Raw genomic sequence first — 23,113 nt, 5'->3', positions numbered from 1 at the left:
AGATGTGATGTGCCATTGGAAAATGGTAAGCAGCAAGGGGCAAATCAACATCAGATGCAAGTCAGAGGTCTGTTGAAACAGGTTCAGTACTTGGTTTCTTTTCCTGCAGGCTTGCTGGAAGCTGAAATTCTGCACTGGACAGGGAAATTCAATACGCTTGGCATATAAGAAGTTGCCTCACTGGCACAGACATCTTCTATCTAAAAATGAAGGAAATGCTAGTTCCAGCTTTGTCTCCTTCCAGTGTCCTTGCGTCACTGGCACCCCATTGTCTTTTCCAAGTACAAAGAATAATCCCAGGCTTGATTCACTGTGCTTCCATTTGTTGAGGCCAGAGCTCTGCCATGTCCTCGCTCCTTGTAAAAATAAGCCTCATGAATTCTCTCTTTTCTGGTCATTGTTGCTGCTTTATGGAAATGTATTAGGTTCACATTTTTTAGTTTTGAGAAAAGATATAGGCAGATTACAAAAGTTTCATGATATGGCTCCTACTGAAGTCTCTTTCTTTGAGAAAGCCATGCCTTAAAAGTGGTTCGTAGATGGGAAATTGCCCCAGTCACGTTTTTTTATTTCATTTTTACACGGTGAAACACAGAGCCTGATTGTAAGGAAATATTAAAATTTCTTCAGCCCTTTTGCAAATATAGTGGGTATTTGTGATGGCAAAACTAGTCGAAACATTTTTCACTAATACAAATATTTTGAATTGAAGAGATTAATAATCAGTTTCTTGTGTCTTTTCTCTTTGCTGTTGCTTTGTCCAGTAGCTAAAAAACACAGGCAACCTGGTGCATCTCTTGAAGAGCTCACAGCCAAACAGCAGTGCCAGAAGGAGAGAGGGCTGCACATAACAGGTGGAGAAACAGGAGAATGGAAAGATGGAAGGAATCAAGTACAAGGTCTCATGATTACTTAATCACTATGTCTACATCTTGTTCCATAATGCATACAAGATTTCAGCCACCTAATCTACTAAAATCCCTCTCACGACATGTCAAACTTTAACTAAACATCCCCCTCTCATCCTCATGGGTTATCCATCCCCTTTGGCACTTTGCTGTCTTCTGCATTATCCTGTTATTTTGTTATGCTCATGCTGTTCATGACTCTTAACATTCTATTGCCCTACTGTTAGCCATGCTGATCACTTAAAACATGGAGGTTTCTGGGTTTCCCAACTGTCTGCATCTCTCATCTTTACTGTACTACCTATTCCATTTGGGAGTGTCCTGTCAGCCAGTGATCTTGACCATCAAACCATTGTAACTCAGTGTGGTATCTGAAGGATACTGCTGGAAGGAGAAAGGCAGTTTCAGTGCTTCAGACTACCCAGGTACCCTAATGACTAAAATTAGTCATCCCAAAAGGGACTTGGTCGTTATTACCAGCACAGCACCATGTTTCGCCACTGCAAGAGGAAGATTTTTGTAAGCTGCTCTGTCCCCTTCCTCCAACTCACTGCTGATATGACAGCAAGTCTCCAAAGCTGGTCTACCAACAAAAAGAGCAGACCGTGATAGTGTCCCTCATGCCTCTGCACTGTGTTCTCCATATGGATATCTCAATATCCCATAGTATCTCAGAACGAATATCAGGTAAAAGGTTGCGGTTCTTCAGAGATCAGCTCCGTGCAAAGCTGTCTGCAGGTCTGGACTGGGGACGGAACAGCGAAAAACGGGTTCCTTGCACCCCACATTGTGCCCCAAATGTTTTTTTCCTTGTACCGGGACACCCCGCGGTGCTGCGAGCCACGCTGTAAATCCCAGGACCCTGTTCCAGATGGAACCCCACGGCTGAACTGGGCGGCCGTGCTCACCCTCGGTCCCCGCGCCTCACGGCACGGCGAGGGATGCGCAGGGACTCCCGAGCGGGTCTGCAGCGCTGCTCTCGGCGCTCGGGGCTCCCCGCTCGGCCCTCACACCGTCCCACGTCCAGCGGGGCCGGTTCCCGAGGGCCGCGCCGCCGGGCTGCCGGGCCCCGGTGCCGCCGTCGGGAGACCCCGGCCCCCCCGCGCCGGGCCCGCGGAGAGGGAGGGCAGCGCCGGGGGGAGTGGCCCGGCCGGGGCGGCCTCATAAATAGCCCTCGGCGGGGCGGCGGCGGGAGGAGCCGTCGGAGCCGCCGCTGCCGATCCGCGCCGGCCGCGGGCAGAGCCGAGTCAGGACCGCGGACAGCGCCCCCCCCACCGCGCCGCCCCGCGCCCACCATGACGGCGGAGACGCACCTGCAGGGCGTGGAGATCTCGGCCGCCCAGTTCTTCGAGATCTGGCACCACTACGACTCCGACGGTGACTCCTTTCCCTCCGGGGCGGCGGGGGCGCGGGGGTCGAGGGGGGCGAGCCCGCGGGAGGCTGGGGGCACGGCACGGCTGCCCGGTGCCCGGTGCCCGGAGCCCGCCCGGTGCCGCCCGCAGCCTCGGGCGCAGCCCCGGAGCCCTCAGGGCCGGGCCGGGCGAGGGGCGCGGGGAGCCGCCCGCCGGGAGGGAGAGCCGGCTCGGAGCGCCGCTGCCGGCGCTGGAGAACGGAGAGAGAGTTCGGAGGGAGCGCTGACGGCAGCCGTAACTCTTTCTGTTGTAGGCAATGGGTTCATGGACGGGAAGGAGCTACAAAACTTCATCCAGGAGCTGCAGCAGGCACGGAAGAAGGCAGGCTTGGTAGGTTAATGTTTCGCCCCACTTTTCCGTCTTCTTCGGGAAAGAAGAGTTTTCTTGAGCAAACTCCATTGTCCCGGTTCCTTCCGTTCTCTCCTGCCGTCACACGGTTCATGCACCTGCCGCACCGGGCAGAGGGAAATAGCTTGGTTAGAAATGAGCAGGTTGCACATCAGATCAATCGTCTGCTTTGGAAAGGTGAAACCAGGGTCCAGCTCACTGATGAGGCTCCCACTCGTGCCTTGCCAGGCTACAAGCTGATACTTCTGACAGTGCTTACAAAGAAAAGTCAGGAATCGTATGGATGCTTTTTGTCTTGGATGGGATCGTCTCCCATTGCAATTAATCTTGTCTGATCCAGATATGTACTCATTAAAACTGGCGGGGAGAAGGAGGGAGAGAAAACAAAACAAAAAAAAAAAAAAAAAAAAAAAAAAAGGAGAAAGAAAAGAGTAAGAGAAAAATAGGAAGAGAAAACCCCAGAACTTCAGGGTACTTGGACTCTTTTAATTTCACACCTAATGGGCAGCATGGGCTGAAATGCGTTTCTGCCCCTTGGTGGTCACTAAATAGATCTGCAGATGACTCCTGAACACTTATTGCTCTTCACCGGCAGTAAGAGTACCAAATCCTGTCTGTTTAAATGGCTCAGAGACAAGGAAGTTTTTGACAGTGTTGTCAAAACACTTCTAAGTGTGAGTTATCAAAACATTAATTATTAATTTCCTATAAACTATACCCATGCAGGGAGCAAAAGAAAAGGGAGAAAGAAATAAATTAAAGATTCCATGTAAAAATACAGCCACTTTTAGCATCAAAGTCCAATATATAACTTAATGGAATCAGTCTAAATGAATGTATGCTAAAAGACTTCTGAAGAAACAGGAAAAAAAAAGTATAATTTAAGTGGATGATATGTGCATGGAGGAAATAGATTAATACTTCATAGTAAGAATGCCTCCAAAATGAGAAATAGTTTTTCAATAATTGAGTTTGCTTTTAAAGTTCCTATATATTTTAGACTTAAATACAGAAAAAATTTAATATGAATAATTGTTCTTTTGGAAAATTGTCATATAAATTGTATGATTACAAACTTTGCACATATGAAAATCTGTCTCCCAGCAATGCCTCTAGTGTTACTGCTGTCTAGGTAGCCGTTAATTCTTATTAGAGACATTGGTGTAGGCTCATTCTCCTGAGCATTAGCTAAACTAAAATTAAAAATAAAATAAAGCAAAATTGAAGTTAAAGAAACCTCAGAACAAAACAGAAAATTGGGAAAGGAATGTGGATTTTTCAAGAGGAAAAATACCTTTTTTTTTTATTCACAGAAAAGATTAAACAACTTCAATACATTTCAAGTACTGCAATAGAAATAATACGCTCTGTGCTAAAGTGCAGGGAACTTAACTTTGCTCAGTAGAAAGAAGATATTAAAGACTCTTTATATTTAGTATGAATGGCATTTTTAGTAGAAATGCTAATATGTTATTGAGCAGTTAAAAAGTTAATTAGAAGCTCAAGGTAAAAAATATTTATGATTTTAAGGTCAGCATCTTTTCTTTCTCGAAGCCAGTGCGCATCTCTTAAAAGCATGGCTTACTCAAAGTAACATAGAAACCCTTGCAGGATTTTTCTTATCTGCTACAAATGTTATAATACATGTGGGGTTTTTAAAATAACTCCTGCTGATATCTGACAGTGTATTCTAAAAATGCCCAGATGTTTAAATTTTTCTGTCCCATTTCTCTGATTCAAACCTAGCTTTGGAGTGTTCTGCTGAAAAGAGCAATCTACAGTGGCAAAACCAAATTCAGCACCTGGTCTGTAGGCTGTGGAGTACAGCTATATGTCATCTTAGGTTTCAAATCTAACCTGATTCTTGCATTTGAAGGCTCATTTGCAAAACAAGCATCTCATTATTTCATTTCTTGTCTCATGGGATACTAATTCAGTATCTTTGAATATCTATTCTTTTGCCAGAAGGGACACATTGAGAAACTAGTGTAGGTTATATGTCATTTCCTTGTCTGTCCTTCTTTTAACACCCCAAAGCTTCTTTGTCATCATTAACTTCTGGATTTCAGGTCACTCTTCAGCTCACTATTTTTGAAATATTCAATTATGCATTCTTCATAGCTGGATTTTACATCAGTCATGCCATATGCATTAAAGAATTACATTGATGCTGTCATTGAATAGGATGGTTTAATATTTCCCAATATTCTTCCCAGCTGCAGAACTGTTCTAATTATGTTCTGATGCTAATCCTTGTATTAATCCACTCAGTAAGCCTGTACTTTCACAGCTGCCTTTTCTCAGACAGAGGTAGCATGCAGCTTGATTCAGGCTAGCATGCCAGAAAGGGGGAGAATGTCTGCTCAGAAGTTTTATTGCAGGGGTTTGGTAACATTAGGCCTTTTTGCTTCATGCATTATGGTAGATACTGAATTGATCTGCTATAACTTCAGCCATATTAGAAGAACTCTTTTTTAAAGATAAAAGCTACAAAAGTATATAAACATAGCCTCTGTTTATTGTGACCCATATTTAAGCAATACATTCTCTATTTGGGTGTGCCAATTGCTGAAAGAAACTCTGGGGTATGAGTGACCAATGCAGAGGTTGAGAGTGTCAATAGGTGGATCTTGTCTGAGCTATTCCACAGCCATTTCTGACTTTCCCTGCCTGTACAGATATTGACAATATTTCTCCACAGAAATATGAGATTTTTGAGCACAATTATGTGAATGTTTCTGTAGTGCCAACTAGCCTTACATTTTCAAATAATATTAGAAAAGCTAATTTTTCCATTTGTTGGAAAAGTGTCTTTTCTGAGGTGCCTGATTGAGATGTGAAGGGTTAGCTGGTTCTTCATTTCAAAAACTGAGCACTGCATCTCTATGAGGTTTAGGACTAGACTTGGTTAAATTTAAGCAAGTTTTTTTGACTAAAAATATTTAGTTGAAGAACATAACTCTTCAAGCAGGTGAAGTGAACACCAAAAAAACTCACCATAATTTCTGAATAATGAACTATAGAATAAGTTTCCTGTTTTGTTTAACCTGTAATCAACTGTGCCCCCTTTAATGGCTGAGCACTGTCCGGCACTGCGGAGCTGCTATTAGAAAGATTAGTAAAATATTTAACCAGGACTAATTAAAATCCAAGTGTCTAATTCTCCATTCCATCTGCTAAGCAAACTTGTCCCCACTTTGGGATCATTAGATGAAAGGTGACTTTGAAGTCCATTATATTAATAACCACATCTCTAATTAAAGCCACAGCAAATTACTAACCTGCTATGGATGACTTTGACAGAAATAGGATACTAGGCCGTGACTGTATCAGCTACAAGGAACTGACATTTTAGTTAGCTTTGGTAGGTGAAATTTGGGACAAGCTACAACAGACTTTGTACAGCTGAGAGTCTCTGTGTCTCCAGTAAGAAAATCATTTAGATCCTATATAATCAGATCTATTATAACAACTAAACCTTTAATTTCAAAAGTCTGACATAACTTCATCTATAACTGTAGAATCATCCATTGTTTCAATATAACTGTAACCTTATTCTTGCTGAATGGTTTAATTAGCTTCTACCTCTAAGAAATACAATGAAAATTAAAAGTTTGATCAGTATTGAAGGTTGATGACATATCAAAGAAAGGCAGGTCAAGTTGAGGTGTGAAATCAAATATTTAGATATTTACCCCAAGGCATTTTTTGCCATAGCCTAGAATGAGAACAGTCTTTAGGAAACAGATGTATAGCAGGGGTCATAATATATATGGACAACAATGATGCCTTTATTCTGTCAGATTTAAGGTGCTGCTTAAAATTTTCTCCCGCCTAAATATCCCTTTCTACATTTAAGCAGTGACATTTTGATTCTGTTTCCATGATAACCAAATACTAAACAGTGAAAAATATGATACTGTGATGAGATCTTTTAAGACTAAAATAGCATCCATTGTTCAGGAAAAATCCACTCAAAGATGTGGAAAGACTATTTTGGTGTTCAGATGTATTATACTGAAATTTTTTTCCTTATTTTGAAAGATTCTGCACTGCCTTCAGGTTACTAATTTAAAAATGAAAACTGAGAAAACGGAGTAATAATTGCCTATGAACTTCACTGTCACCATCCTAAACAAAGGGACTGTTAGACACATCTTCTAACACATCTGTCTTGATAATTTTTGTCATTCTGTAAATTATAATAGCATTCTAAGTATTTAGATACTTTAGATACTTATTCATTCACACTGGCTATAATTCCCTAGGAAGTAAAATTTATCAGAATGATGTTATTTATGACAAAAAACAATGCTCATTTTCATTTAAAGTTAATGAGTGTAGCTGCAATGTATGAGTACTTCATTAAATGTGGTATATTATTTGGCAAACAATAGATTATTCAAGTATGTTTACATTTGTTTCTTGTATTTTAAAGTAATGATTCTATCATTGTAACTTTGTAGGATTTAACACCTGAAATGAAAGCTTTTGTGGACCAATATGGGAAGTCTACTGATGGAAAAATAGGTATAGTTGAGGTAAGAGAGTTGCTTTGTAACTTTAATAGAATAAAATCCATTTAGCACAGAACAATGCGAGCATGATATGCCATTACTTTTGGGTTTTAGATACACAGAATATTTCTTGCCCTTAAAATATCTTTTTTTTTTCTTTTCACTAATGAAACTTTTTCATTAACATAATTACATAAGTAATGTATTCCTTACCACATTACAGACATTTCAAAAGTCATGTAACGTTTCTCTCTTTATTCCATACAAATAAGCATCACCAGCAATTTAAGTTTTCTACAAAGCAGATAAAAGTTCTATTTTAGAAATTTAAATAAAAAAGGTAATTTGATGAAAAGTAATGTGATGTAGTGCTACCTGTGATTTTGAACTCATGCTCTGTCACCATTCTTAATAGTGATGATAACATCTGAATGAACTTTATTGGGCAGTCACTGTATGTAGTCTATTCTAAAAAACCCCAAATACGGTAAGCCAGCATGTTAATCATGAATAAAAAACAATTTCTTAGGATTTCCCTTCTTGAACTCTTAACAGAACTGCAGGCAGAAAATTCTCACATTCCCTACTCCCATTTTCTGAAGAGGCTGAAGATAACCATCTTCTCCTCTACAGCTGCTCAACAATTGTATAACTTAGACAACTTGCTAAGGAGAGGGGGACCATTGTGTTTTCTCTGAATTTCACTCTTCAGAACTGCAAATAAAAAAGGGCAGTTTGTGGAGTTATAGGGTTACAGTTTGAGAAGCCACTTCTCTGAGCTCACATCAATGACTCATTTATGACACTCTGAGTGCAGAGAGACTGCAGTTTTATTATTAAATGATATTATACTTTTTTCTGGATAATAAGAAATCTGACCTAGAGAGCTAATTAAGAAACAGCTGGAAACAAGCCAGGCCTGCAAAATTTCTACAGTGACCAGCTTTGGGTCAGTATCTAATTTTAAAACAGAGGACTGAATAGAATCTGTAGAAATCAACAGAAAGTGTCACTGCTGATACAATAGATAATTTCAAGATACCTTTTCTCCTCTGTCATGTTTCTCAAGAATTTTATATACTTATTTAAAAGCATATGTAATTGTGACTAAACTACTACAGAAATATGAACAATTTGTTTCACTTGCATCCACAACTGATTTTTTAAAGTGCATCTTTTAACAACACTTAGCATTGATCAAATAGCTTTGCATCTAGAAAGAAGTAGTGTTTATTTGGTAAAACATTTTTTTTGTTTGTTTTGGACTAACAAATGCTAATTTATTTGTTATTGAAGAATTTTATTTAAATTAGTCTTTTTGAATATTGTATAGCAAGTACTGATGCAAGAAAAATGTGTGAACAGTGCCTGAAAAAGACTGTACTACTTCACTTAGGAAAAGATAACTGGAAGTTTTACCTTTCAAATTCTATTTCTGATTCTGATATTGACTTAGTGAGGGAAGATGAGCAAATCCAAGAGGGTCTGATTTGGCTCACCACCCCCAGTGAGGTGCCAAGCATGCTCAGCATCCACGGAAGCAACTGAATAGTGATAGTATGGAGTTCAGTGACTGAAGGGACTTTCTCCCTTAATATAGAAGTTTCCAAACCCAATAGCTATATTTTGTTTCCCTTACATCAGCATGAAGCTTGATTTGGAAACTGCTGATGGGACTCGTGAAATGTGTGGTACGTGCAGAGCAGTATGATATTAAAGTTGGTATTTGGACTTGATTCTCCTTCCTTATATTAAAAAAAAAATTATCCAATATTTCTAGATTGTTCCCATTTACATAGTACATCAAATAGTTTTTCTGAAAATTGTGTGAGTGCTGTTTGAGAAGACTTATGTAAAGCCATTCAGACTCCCAACCCTCAAAATGAACACCCAGCCTTTGACAAAGAATGTGCCAGCCAATAATGAGTTTTCAGGAAAGGTCTGTTGACTGAGATAAAGAGGAGGCCTGAGTGGCTTCACAGAGGAAGAAGTGGATTTTCAGCTCAGATTAAGTGTTGATTCTGTCTTTGCAAGCACACTGCAGTTAGTTCTCTGGCTATTATCCAGTGTCCTCCAGCTCTAGGCAGAGCCTGACCTGCCCACTTTCTTGCCATTGTGTAAGAGACCTTTAATTCACCTTTTGTACTCATTGAGACCAATGCTTTTACTAAAATGTGGCTGTGAAACCCAAGGTTTCAAAATTCATAACTGCAGCAATTTCACATTCAAATTATTTGAAGATTACTGCTGCCATAAAATTGACTACTTACTAGCCTAAAATATTCTTTGTACTCCCATGCTCTATTATGGGATTTTAAAAAGCAAATTCACTCTATCAGGTGAAATGAATTTTAAATAGCATTAAATATCAATGGAATTTACTTAGAGAACAATGTCTAGAAAACAGTTCTGATATTGTTTTAGGTACTGAGAGTATTTTCCTGCTAGGTAACCTATAAAGATGCACCTCAGCCTGCAGCTGACCAGAGAGGAGTCAAATCAGTCTCAGGCTTTGTGGTTGTCCTCTATTATTTGTTGTCCAGAGATAACCAACCTTCTCCATAAAAGCAGCAAAGCTCAAGGCTCACTAAACTACTATTGCTGGCATACCCAGACTTGCAGTGGTCTGCACTTTTACTCAAATATGCTCACAAAGCCCCCCTATGCTTATCCCCGCTAAGAAGTCATCACTTAAAATAGCACCAGGTTTCCATCTTTCTTCTTGGTAGTGGTATAAAACTGGGACTGGGAAGTTGAACCAGTTTCCACACAATCTACTCATCCCTTTAATACTGCAGCGTTTTCCACAAAAAGCAATTTCATGCTTTCCCCTGAGATTTACAAAGGGTGAGAGGTATAGCTTAAAATAAGGTAATTTTCTTCCAGAGGTAATATATTCTCTGCCTCAAATACAGTTTGGTACTGCTAATAAGCTGTTAATGATCCTTTGGACAGTTACTATTTTATGGTGCCCTTGCAAAATTCACAGGAGTTAGCTATGTCATTGAACGACATCTTATTTATATTTTCCACACAAGCAAATCCTTTCCCATTGTTATAATCAGTCACTTCTCCCAAACTATCTTCATTATTCTAAATAGTTCTTCCATTCCACATTTGCTTTTAAATAGGAGTGCACTCTAACAATCAAAGCTTTTCTATCATGACAGAAATAAAGGTATTTTTCATAAATCAGGACTAAGTTACACACATTTAGCTGTTGCATACAGATAAATATATACTTATGCATACATGTATATGCTATTTATAATGGAGTAGGTTTTGAAAGCTGCTGAAAAAAACACATTTCTTGGGTTGATTTTGATTTCATGTTCAGCCACTTAGGAAAAGCACTCAGAAGGGTTTGATGGGCCTGACAGCCTGTCATCAGTTGCACCACTTCTGTAAGGAGAGTGCTCTGATGTGTGTTTTCAGCTGTACCAACACCAAAAGAATTTAACTGATTCCTTGTATATGTGATTTTAGAGAAAGAAGAGATATGTTTCTATAACTTTGTTGTGGCTGTGGAGTGAGAGCTGAAGTCACTTATGGCTCTGCTGGTTCCCAATTAAAAAGCCTCAGCAATTAGGCAATAGCCCTGAAATAGGCAGAACAAAAGACTTGAGGGTATGAAACGAAGGCAGAAAAATAAAAATTTGAATCTAAATTTTAAGATGGGACTCCAGAAAGTCTGCAGATGTCATTTTACATAAAAGAATGCAGCTAAGAAATCTGTCTTTCTCCATTTTCTCCATAGTAAGCACAGCTGGTCTATTCTTCAAGTAAAAAGTTTTTTTTAAAAATCCAAACATATTTAATACATTTTGAGGACAGAAAAAAAAATGAGCTTTTGTTAAAAACAAATCATGATTTTACATTAAATTATACAGAATGCTTTCCATCTTCTACATTTGTCACTTGCCAAAATTGAGTTATAGTAAATGAACATTTTCAATAATCAGTTCAATAATGTCTGATTTTAAAAAAGCCTTTTGTAGAAAAGAGGCATTGGAAGAACTGTCCCTGGTTTTGCAGGGCTAAAAGCCCTCTTGATTTCTTTCTGGTATTTATAGCTCTTTATGAACACATCTCTGTGAATGACAAATGAGAACTGCCATCCCTTACCCTCCCTATTTTTTTTTTATTTTTTTTTTTTTTCTCCTGGCTTTTCCTTATATTTAACCTTTGCATTACAATTGTGTTCTTCATGTCAGTGTTCCTTTCTTTCTTGTTCTTCCTTGGTATCTGAATAGTCTGTACTTCTCAGTTTCCTAATTCATGGTCCTTCACACTTATCCTGTGTGAATCCTTGTTTTATGCTTTCCCTTCATGCTGATTCAATGGATTTTAATACAGATCCTAATTCTGCATGGGTGATCTCTTCCCCCTTTCTCCAGCTACCATTTTGTTAAAGTGCTACCTCGCTCCCTTCTCTCAGACCTCAAGTTCTGTTTGACCTTGGTGACTATGACAAAGCTGGTATCTTCCAAACTCTTCAGCTAGCAGGATGAAGCTTCCAAGTGGGCCACAGTACAGCAGCAGCAGTATAAGCACAAAGAATTTCCTACACTTTTAAAAATCTTCGTGCTCTTTTACAGGCTCAGCTGGCCTAATGAAGAGCCAAAATTTAATCTTTCTTAAATTTTGTTACAGCTTGCTCAGGTATTGCCAACGGAAGAGAATTTCCTGTTGTTCTTCAGATGCCAGCAGCTAAAGTCAAGTGAAGATTTCATGCAGGTACAGTATGAAAAGTTGCCTGTTGTAAAACCATGGAAGACCCGTTTGCCATAAACATATCATTAAAGCATTCACATTCTGATTGCAGACATGGAGGAAATATGACAGCGACCACAGTGGCTTCATTGATTCTGAGGAACTTAAGGTAAACCAATATCTATGAGCATGCACAACATGAGAATAGGTGTTGAATTACAGCCTGTGCTGTTATCTCTTTCTCCAGATACCCACCTGTGCATGTTTTTGCATTTCAAACTTGGCAAAAAATGCAATACAATTAGCTGATGTTGTTATCGCCAGTAAATTACTTAAAGTGAAACTCTAATCTGATCAATGTTTTTTTAAACCACGTTTTTATTCAATTAGTGTTGGTATCAAATTACTTCGGGTACCAGGTAGTTTTAGAAGTAAGAAAGATTAAGAAAGCAAGATGAGTCTCTGACAGCCATGTTGATTATTTTTTTGGCCTCTTAGGGGAAAGAGCTGCTTTTTTGCGTTTTTTTCTTGAGAGCATCACTCGTATTAATCACCATGCTGCTGGACAGTTGATGCTGTCTCAATTACCATGTAACCCCAGAACTTCCTAACTGTAATACTGTTAGACTAACAAAAATGGAACTGTGCTGCTTCTTCTTGGTTAACCTTGTAGGATTTTGGTATCAGCTTTAATGTGCATAAATAAGAGCAGAATCTAGGTTATCACATTAGCCATCTCAGCCTTGCACAGTTGAAACGAGAGTGATTTTATTTCACTAGTCATACAACCAACATCAATTTGTGGATGCTGAGTTAGTGTCACATAATCACAGGGTGGTTTTTAGGAACTTCTGGAGGTCATCTGGTCCAACCCCTGTTTTCAGGCAAGACCACTGAAAGCCAGTTGCCCAGGACCTTGTTCAGATGGCCTTTGCATGTCTCCTAGAATGAAGACTCTACAGCCTCCATGAGCAACCTGTGCTAGTGCTGTCTCATCCTTGCAGTGAAAATGTGTTTCCTGATGCTCAGAGGGAACATTTTGTGTTTCACTTTGTGACCATTGCCTCTAGTCCTGTCAGTAGCCTAGCTCCATCCTCTTTGCACCCTCCCTTGAAGTATTTATATACTTTTATGTTCCCCTGAAGCTCCTCTTCTCCAAGCTTAAGTGTCCCAGTTCTCTCTGCCTTTCTTCATAGAGCAGAGATGCTCATATAGAACAGCTTTCTGAGTAGAAAGGTGCCATTTTCCACAGTTTAACTGCATTTGATTCATTATTATAGCTTTACATTCAAAGGAATCAAAGCTATTCATTGCAAGAGAAAGATCTAGAAGTGTTTATCCATCTAATTTGGACTATTTTGTCTATATGTGGCATAAAGAAGAGTGATGCAAGTTTTAAATAAAGCACCAGGAGATCAAACTGCTAAAAATCTTTATTGTTCTTCTGCTCAGAAAGGGAACCCATGACAGAAAATTCACATCTTTTTTTCTTTTCCCTTTCTCTTTTGAATTTGATATCTGTGTGACACTTGCTGAGGATCTAAGCTTAGTGTAACCCTCAGACAGGCAAGCCCATTCTTCTGCTGACTGCTTTCACCAGGTTGGTGTATTTAAAGTTGGTAGGATCAGGAGAAGGTAGCACTTGAGAATTCTCCAGCTGTTAGATGATGCCTGCTGACTGCTATATTTTAAAATAGATTTTAAAAGGCAGGGCTGATTGAGGGCCAGCTGAAGAATGAATGATTTTAACTGAATCTCTCATGGTTCATCTCTCTTGTGCTGTGAGGTTTCGTTTGCCTCAGAGAAGGAGGCCATTTTAACACTGAAAATAAGACCTAAATGTCCAGTTTTATTTTTAGATCAGTATTTCTTGGCAAGACCAAACATTTTTAAGTATTTGCTATGGGAGGAGTACACCCACTTGCAACTTTGTAAGTGAAATTTAAGCTGGAAATCAGGAAAACTTTCTAACAATAGTAATGGCAGGAGAATGTGTTGTCTAAGGGGGAGGCAGACTCTTCATCACTGCCTGTATTTAGGAAGGATTTGGCAATAGCTCAGAGAGTACTTCAGAAAGTTTACATAGATAGAATCCTTTTCTTGAGACATGCACTGAATAGCCTTTTAATTTCCCTTCGAGTTCTATTTTCCATTGAAGCACAGAAGATTAAACATGTTTCAGTAACATCCATTCACAACATTTCAGTTGTGTTCTTCTTTATACAAGCTACTAGGAAGGGCCTCCAGCATGGAGGGGGCCAGGCTAAAAGAACTATAGTGGGTGCTAGTCGTACAACTATTGACATGTTTGCATTCAGGTCCAGCAATACAAGTTTATTTTTTTATAAGCTCTCACATTTTCTATCTTGAAATGTGGCCAAAAATTCCATGAAGATAGTGACACTCCAACTAATTACAGGAATTAGGTCCTTCATCAGGTCTTGTAATGTCCTTGCTTAACAATTTGGTATCTGCCTTTTTTTGGTGTCACAGATCTGGAAATTTAAAACACTGAATGGGTGGAAACCATCTTATTTTTTGAAGTAAAAATGTCTGGTGTTTCACATTATGTGACACCAAATTCTCATTCAAAAATGCAATGAAATTGGCTGCACACGTTTAAAATACAAGGTAGAAAGAAGCAATGTTCACTTCTAGCATCAGGTATTGCCATAGGCAAGGACAAAGCTCAATTAATCATTGATCCTTTCTGTAGAATTGTTCCAATGCTGCAAGAAGTGATTAGGCATACAAACTTTCAAGGAGACCCAAGGTTAATTGGTTTATTTTACTGATAGTGCTTATTAAGAAGCAGTATACTTGAAAGCCAAACCTTTTTTCCAAATTCACCATACAACAAATGGCATATGATGCAGGAAGTTTTATTAGTTACTTTTTCCAAACAGAATGCAGTATACTTGAACTTACCAAAAGAAATATATATTTTTAGCGGTTAATAACTAGTTTTTCCTACTTATTGGGAAATTCAGTAATAAATATTTCCACTAAAGTGGAAATAAAAGGATTTTCCATTACTTTAATCTGAAGTTAGCAAGTCAAACATTTTTATACTGTAGATAAAAATTCACCTATTACTCTATTTATTTTAACAGAGCTTCTTGAAAGATTTGTTACAGAAAGCAAATAAGCAGATTGAAGACTCAAAGCTAACAGAATACACAGAAATAATGGTAAGTTTATTTATAGGAATAATAGTTTAAAGTTTTCAGTACTGCTCAAAAAGAAAAGTCCAGGAATTTTTAACCTTCTTGGTATTTATATAATATCATACAATGCCATTGTATTTTCCCTGTTTTGCTCCCTTGTGCTGCTAGTTGTAAAACCAAAGTCTCCACATTTCATAGGAGCAAAATTGTTCTTGTCATAATTGTATTTCTATGTTTAGATCAAAATAATTTGCTGTTACTTTCTATGGTTTGCCTTCTTACAGTGCTGTGATGTCTGTCTCTTGTCTTAAAAGCCATGGTGGCTTCCTTAGATTTACAAACTCACACTTTCCTTCTCCCCTTGCTTCAAGAAAGATAAATTGATGTTTTAGATCAAATAGCAAAACTGTTGCTTCCCTGGCCTTAAATCAGCCAATCCTTGAAACAATCCATCCATTCTATTGCTATGATACTCCATGGTAAGGACCAGTACTGGCTTCTGCATGGGCTTTTCAAGAAAAAAAAGAGAATTCTGGTCTCCCGGAAATGCATACCAGTATATTTTTTGGTTTACCAGCTTATTTTTGTCCTAAAATATTTTTAATAATCAAAAATATGCTAGGTAGATGCACTAGCCCTCAACTGGCTTAAGATTTCTGAACTGAACTTGTGTTTCTCCTGGAGAAAGTTTGCTGGTTCATCGTACCATTTACATAGAATTGTCACTGTTCATCCACTGCTGAAGATAACATTGCCATTCAGGGAGCTTGTGGACCTCCATCCTAAAGTGTGCTGTAACTTCTGGCCTCTGCAGAGACACACAATGACAAAGAATTTAGTTTTAAGAGGAAAAAAATCAGCCCAGATCACCCATCATCTCCTCAGATAACAGAAGGATAATAAAAAATGCACCATCCTAGCAGCTGCTGGCAGGCAGAGCCAGCCACTAACAACTCATCAAAATACAAAACAAGTTCACTTCACAGCTTCCACTGCTCACCTCCCTCAAATGCAAATCTGTTTTCCTGGGAAATGCACACAAGACAGATGCTTTTATACAAAGGAAAGAAGTGTTAAAAGGAACCATGATGTTGTGTAGAAATAAATGTTGGTAGAATTGGTCACTTTTTTCCTGGTATCCTTTGTCAGCTGCTGTGTATTAGCAAAGTGAAATTAGGTCTTTTTTCATTACATTACATTAATTCCATCGTTAAAAGCATACACATTTATGCATATATGTCAGTACAGAATGTTGCTGTTCCTCTTATCTATAAATTACATCTAAAATTACTGTGATTGCAGGTGATGTGATGGAGTGTGGGTGGTGGTGCTTTCAAAACAATGCTTTGTAGTCTGCTGCTTTTGAGACTCTTTTATACAGCAAGTGCAATACAATGTTTAAAAGTAGAAAAATTGAACTATACAGACATAAACACTGGAAGAGAAAGTCTTATGTAGGAGCAATATCATTATCTACTTCTAACAGCTATTAGAAGCTGTTCATATCTTTCAAGGTTCAGGAACTCATCCATTCATGGCCTCAAAGGAGAACACTTTAATAGTAAAGTTATTAAAAATTATTAGAAAAACTAATCACTAATTTTTAAAATGATATTAACATAGTTATTACAATAATTTAATTATGCTTCTTTGGAGACATTTATTTTCCCATTTTCATACCATCAGGAAAACAGGATCATCTGCAACATCTATTCACTTTTTTTTTTTTTTTTAAATATATCATAGTAACAAAACATTGTCTTTACTTAAATACTTAGACCTAGTCAATTGAATGAAATGTCTATTGTTTTCTGTCTTGGAAATTGAATGCCTTGGATTCTATTGCACTTTAACCAACAGTTTTTTCACCTTTATGAATAGAGAATAATGATTATCTTATCCAATCATGACATGAAGTCAAAAGTAAAATATTATTACATCAACACTTCTGTTATTTATAAGTAATTTAATGCACATTTCTCATACAAGACATTCACTCATCAGCGTAGGCAGGTTAAAACCTACCTACCACAGGTTAATCAGAATTGCTCATCTGGTTTATTGTCAAGATTTTGCAGTAGAATTAATTACTATAAAATACTTAGTACTTAAAATAAATCTATTACACAGGAAATGTGACCTGGGGACATCATTTCAGGACAAAGTTAATTGGATTTGAGTTTATCAAATAAGTGTTTTCTTCATTAGGTTGATTAATTTTGCTTAACAGTGTAAATGTATGTATTCTTTCAGCTCAGGATGTTTGATGCAAACAATGATGGAAAGTTGGAGCTGACTGAACTGGCCAGGTATGTCTTCTGTTTCTTTTCACAACGAATATCATATGCCAAGTGCTGTAACGGGAACAATTAAATATTTTGACCTTTGTTATTTTTTTTTTTTCTCCAAAGACTACTGCCTGTACAGGAAAATTTTCTTATTAAATTTCAGGTATGAATATTCACATTCTTCAGGTAACCTGTTACCATCACACATAACTGTGTCATTAATGGGTTTGTTTTCCTTTTGGCATTTAGGGTGTCAAAATGTGTGCAAAAGAATTCAATAATGCCTTTGAGATGTATGACCAAGTAAGTCTTAAAAATATGCTTTTATTAATGGCATAGTTTATTGGCACTTATTTTCTGAATTTGTGGAGAACTAGCCATAGCCTCTGGAATTAAAAATAAATGTTTAAACTTATCTTTAATGGTATTTTTCAGGATGGCAATGGCTATATAGATGAAAATGAACTTGATGCCCTACTGAAGGATCTCTGTGAAAAGAACAAAAAGGTAATCCTAGAGGGCTTCTTTCCCCTTAGAGATTAGATTTAATTTGGATTTTAAGGACACCTTAATCCACCCTAATAAGATAAATATAGAGCTTCTAAGTCATAATTCCTGAAGTCACAGTACAACTAAAAATTGTGGTGGAAATAATAGCAGTGTAAATCCTGAACTAGGGGAGTTGTGATTACACAGTGACACTGTCAAGAGCTTGCTTGCTTCTGAGACACCAGTTAGCAGCAAGCAAACATATGGCTATCATATATGTTATAAATATCACATACAAATATATAAAAACATTTTAGTGTGTTACTGTCAGACAGGCTGAGAATACCTGGGATTTTTTCTCATTTCCTGCCATTGGAAGTAAACTTGTTCATGCTGATAACTAAACAGGATTATAAAGCATTATCTGTTCTTTAAATAGGAATTAGACATTACCAACCTTGCAACATACAAGAAAAGCATCATGGCCTTGTCTGATGGAGGAAAGCTTTACCGAGCAGAATTGGCTCTTATTCTCTGTGCTGAGGAAAACTAGAGCTCTTCTATCATGTCCACTTAACTAGTGATGTACTCTACACAATAACTGTGCACTATAAGGGAGTAGGCTGTATTTTTAAATTGCATATAGAAAATTAGCCAGGATGTGTGGCACATTCCTTTCAGTTTGTTTCTATACTGTTTGTAATGTACAGTTTTTGTAACAATAAGATTGATAAAGAGAATGTCAATGTTTGGGCCAGTCTGTATATTCAAAAAGAAACTAAATATGTCAGGGTTGGTTTTGGTTGGGTTTTTTGCTCTCATAAACACAGCTGGAGAAAAATTAAACCTGCTGACATTGCTGTGGTCATCATATCCTTTGACACTTGCAACATTTCTTGTTAAACTACATAAAAAAAGATCTACACATTTATCTTTCCCGTAACAAATAAATGTGGGGTTTTTAAATATAAAACATGAATAAATATGATCTAGGTCTGAAATAGGAAAGAGATGTTGGCATATCTGATTTCAAAAATTTAATAAGGCAGTAAGAAATATTTCCAGTTGTTAAACCACCCACTTCCAGGTCTGTACTCCCTGCAGTCTTACAATTACTCTTCTCATTACGAATTCATAGCATATAGACAAAGCATTTATCTGGAATAGATCTCCATGCAGTAGTTGATAAAAATATAGTGTTCTCAATCTAGCTGTTTTACTGAATTTAAACATAGGCACTTCAGAAATAAATGCCTTTAATCTGTCTTGAAATCCTGGCTAAATGACAGGTAGTATAGTAATACACAGATTAACATATGATATTATAAGTGTACCTTTCATGACTATTGCTGTGTCAGAGAATATGACAATCCATTTTCTAAACTATTTTCACATTTTGCAGGTTATAATTATTCTAGTAAATTGCTGTTTTTACATCATATTCTGTGTAATCAATAATTAAATTTAATATCCTAAGATTATTGGTGTCTAGTTTGTGTATCTCCTGGATTCTTGTATCTGTACCGTGTAAAGAACAAACTGACTATTTTAAAAAATGTGCCTCCTAGGATCTTACACTAAATTACTACTCTATCTCACTAACATTAAAATTTGACATTAAATAAAGAACAAAAATATTACAGATTTTATAAAAATTTAGTTATTTAGTTTACATGGTGGGCTGTCCTTTTTATTATATTAGAGATGTATTTTTTAAATGGGAACTATACTATGAAGCAGCCCTATCTTCTGGCATCCTTGGGGTTTTTTGGCCTGGCTCCCTTTTTACTTTACACCAATTTTATGCTAGACAACTTCATGAATGTCCAGGCCACTGCTCCCAGTAAGTACTGGAGAAGGAAGGAAATTGGGCTGTTTCTTAAAGCCAATAAACTTATGCTGCCTCCATGTACAACTTTTTCAGAGGCACTTCCAGGTTATCAGATTAGCTATACACAACTTCTCAGATGCATTTCTGTGTCTTATTTAACAAATGGAAGCAAATGCATTTTATTTGAAATGTGTCTCAAACAATGAGGCTCAATCCTTCAAGATTGCAGTCAATGAACTCCCACTGAAATGAATCCTTGAATTCCTCATGTGTACTCAAGCAAATAAATACCATTTCAGAAATGGCCTAATGGCCTTGTGCTCTTTCCAGGCTGAGCCTCAGAAAGTTAAGGGGTAGGTACATGGTGCTGGATGGGGTCTTGCTGGGAAAAAAAACCACACACATAACAAAACTAAAATAAGGTTAAGCCAGCTCATTCTCACTGTTTTACTTCCACTCCATGCACAGTGATTTAACGTTTTACCTGCTTGTCTCCTCTTTTCTCTATGCAATGTGAAATACAATTGTGTATATTAAGTGAAGGAACAGTGAATCTGCCTATCAGTACAATAAATGATTGATATTGTTCATACTGTCCATGAGAAACCCTGGATTTTTGACTTATTTTAACATTTTAAAAGCGTAAAGAAAAAAACCCAAACCTTGTGTGTAAAAATATGTTTGCTACATCATTACAGTGAAAGGTTTTAAAGTGTTTCAACAGAGTCACTGCAGAAACTGAAATATGTCTTTCTGAACATGAGTAAAGTCACAGATGGGTTCTGAAGCCACCCTCGTGTTACTGCTGCTGCCCACCAACTGGCTCTGCTGCAGGGCACAACACAAAAAGCAGCTCTCAGTTACCCACAGGCAGGATGGTTCCTGCAGTTATTTCTCTTAAATAAAATTTGGATTTGGATTAAAAGAAAGCAATTTAAAACCCCAGTTCTGGCAAAGATGCCTACTGTCAGTGCAAGGCAAATTGTGACAAGTAGGGATAGTCAAAAGTGCTGTAAAACCTCCAGTTTTAAATTCTAAATGACTCCTGGACAGACATTTTTAAATGTCAGGGCTGGGGCAGAACAAGGCATAATAATAAGAGAGATGATGATAGGGAAGACTTCTTCTTTCTTCTGGTAGACATTTAGTGACTAAAGGAAAGCAAAATTGTAGCATGCAAAAAGATTAACTACATGAGGTAGAGCAGGCATGCCATATTCCTGCTAAACAGAAATTGAGACAAAGATACTTGGTATCCCCTCTACTGAAGCTATTAATCATTTTGCTGCCTATAAATGCATTATTTATTAAACACCCAAATAAGCACTCAAGCTAACAAATACCAAAACTCACTCTCCTACAAATCACAAATATGCTGTATAATATTTTAGCCCATTCTAGTTTAAATGTGTACAGATTAAAACTTAACATAGCACCAGATATTCAAATCAAAGGTGGTGATATTCTAGAAATTTTAAAGCACAAACCAGCAAACTGAAAGAATAATAACAATAGTAACTATGAGGCCCTCCATAAAGCCTTGGCATTATAAATGCAGTGTTTGCTGACAGAAGTAAACCTTAACAGTACCAGGTCAGGCAGAGTGAGTGCCTGCTTCCACCTGGGCCCACACACTGTCCATCAGGGCACCTCAGGGGCCACTAACACTCCCCAGCTAACCATTATGCAGAATATCATGTGAATTTCCACCAACAACTAAATCAAGATTGAACACAGCCCTTGAAATAAATAATTTGGCTTTCTTTTGTTCACTGCTGCACTGTTCTATCATCAACAGCTTATGCACAGTATCATAGAAATGATCTAATCCTCCCTGTTTAGAACTTAGTTATCCACTTTTGAAAAGATTATCCACACAAGCTGATGAAATTTCTAAACACCATATTCCATGGGCAAATGTCAAATACAGACCAGGGTGTTGACAGTCATCAGCACTTTTATGCAAAATGAACCTTGTCAATTAATAAAATACATATACACTGCTGCTAAAGTCCCCTCAAACCTTGATTAAGGCTTTGGTTTTTTACATAGGGTTTGCTTTTTCTGATTTTTACTAAACCTTCATCATAATCATGATTATAGCCACTGGTTATGGAGGGCAACTGAAAGCCACTTCTACTTGCTGTGTCTTTGAAAAGATCCAGAATGCATACTTGAGCACCTGGATATACATGGCCTGATTTTCTGAAGTGTTGTGTACCTCCTATTCCCTCTGAAATCAACTGAAGTTGTTCTACAGTAACTAAAAAGCAGGTCAGTGCACTCAAATCCCAAGGACTATTTTATTGCATATTAAATGATCACATTAAAGACTGTGGGATTACCTTTGTTCAAGTGGCATTACTTATTTAGCAGTTACAACATAAGATGCTCCTTGGAGTTAGAAAATGATACAAACTTTCTTGCAATTCAGTATCTTTAGTTACATGTTATCAAGATGGGAAAAAAGGAAAATATAAATGAGCAGTTCACACTCCCATGAACTTGGAAGCCAGTAGAGACAGCTAGGAACTCTCAGTTCCCTCAAAGAGTATCATCCTCTGTTTGTAAAGCAAATCCTCAACTTGGGAAATACAAGCAATATTCTCAACAGTAATTAAAATATTCAAGAGGAGAGATTCCCAAAACTAGGAGAACTAAAGACTGACAGCAGTTCGGGTGAAGAGGTAATACAATAGATTTCTCTCATTTGCAATCTTAAATAATTTTCATAACTTGTTGATAAGCCCCTACTATAGCACAATACCACTTTTGCAGCACTGAATTATTCTAAAAAATTGTAACAGGTTCAAAGACAGTAAATCACCAGCAGGAAAAAAAGGGTAATTTCAAGATTTAATGAAGCAGACAAGATACACTTTTCAGTTGAAAACAGAAAATTAATTCCCTTTGTGGGTGTCTCCAAGTTGAGTTCATGGAAATGGCAACACCTTTCACTGATGGATCATGCAAAAGTAATTTTCAAAAGGCATTTGTGATTCATGAAAATTAAACTGCCTCTACAACCCTACTGACTCCTGTTGCAATCTCCAGTGTACACCATCACCTTTTCTGACCCATTCCTTCACCTTCCTGTCCCTCCTTCATAAAATTATTATACCACAAAGCAATACTTATTTTCATCCTTCTCTTTGCATCGTGGCTCCTGGCAATCTCAGATGGGGTGAGGACTGTAATAACCTCAGGGTAGATATGCCAGCCTAAGACAGCATGGACACTGTTTCTCCTGCCAGTTTAGCTATGTTTGGAATAAAGTAGCTGTGATGACTGTGCTCTATGTCAGTCTGTGAGTAATACAGAGCTGTGGGGCATGCTTATGGATTGGACACCTCTTAGGTTTTAGAGATATTTTATGCCTTTTTCAGGACAGGCTAGTCCTCATCAGCATTTAGGAAGAGCTGCTTTTGGAGTTTCCAAAT

The 23,113-nt window shown here is 37.8% G+C and overlaps 1 protein-coding gene and 1 long non-coding RNA gene across 3 annotated transcripts in view; one reads left to right on the top strand and one right to left on the bottom strand.

Moving 5' to 3' along the window:
- LOC306799834 overlaps positions 1-2,353 on the bottom strand; it is a 44,136-nt gene extending 41,783 nt beyond the window's left edge. The window contains exon 1 of the long non-coding RNA XR_013773696.1: positions 2,222-2,353. This is a non-coding gene — a long non-coding RNA (uncharacterized lncRNA). The remainder of the gene's footprint in view (positions 1-2,221) is intronic.
- The window catches only part of CALB1 (calbindin 1), a 30,695-nt gene continuing 9,686 nt past the window's right edge, over positions 2,105-23,113 (top strand). Inside the window, exons 1-11 of one of the 2 annotated variants that reach the window (XM_079301363.1) lie at positions 2,105-2,285; positions 2,574-2,650; positions 7,135-7,209; positions 11,839-11,922; positions 12,011-12,067; positions 15,012-15,089; positions 17,319-17,374; positions 17,477-17,516; positions 17,603-17,656; positions 17,789-17,860; positions 18,282-20,279. In XM_079301363.1, the coding sequence (XP_079157489.1) occupies positions 2,204-2,285; positions 2,574-2,650; positions 7,135-7,209; positions 11,839-11,922; positions 12,011-12,067; positions 15,012-15,089; positions 17,319-17,374; positions 17,477-17,516; positions 17,603-17,656; positions 17,789-17,860; positions 18,282-18,395 (789 nt within the window). In that variant the 5' untranslated portion in view covers positions 2,105-2,203 and the 3' untranslated portion in view covers positions 18,396-20,279. Of the gene's footprint in view, positions 2,286-2,573; positions 2,651-7,134; positions 7,210-11,838; positions 11,923-12,010; positions 12,068-15,011; positions 15,090-17,318; positions 17,375-17,476; positions 17,517-17,602; positions 17,657-17,788; positions 17,861-18,281; positions 20,280-23,113 lie in introns of those variants that run through there. The other variant, XM_079301364.1, reaches the window with a different exon arrangement.

Source organism: Erithacus rubecula (assembly GCF_903797595.1).
Source record: "Erithacus rubecula genome assembly, chromosome: 3".
Taxonomy (NCBI): domain Eukaryota; kingdom Metazoa; phylum Chordata; class Aves; order Passeriformes; family Muscicapidae; genus Erithacus; species Erithacus rubecula.
This window is presented reverse-complemented; position numbering and strand designations above follow the sequence as displayed.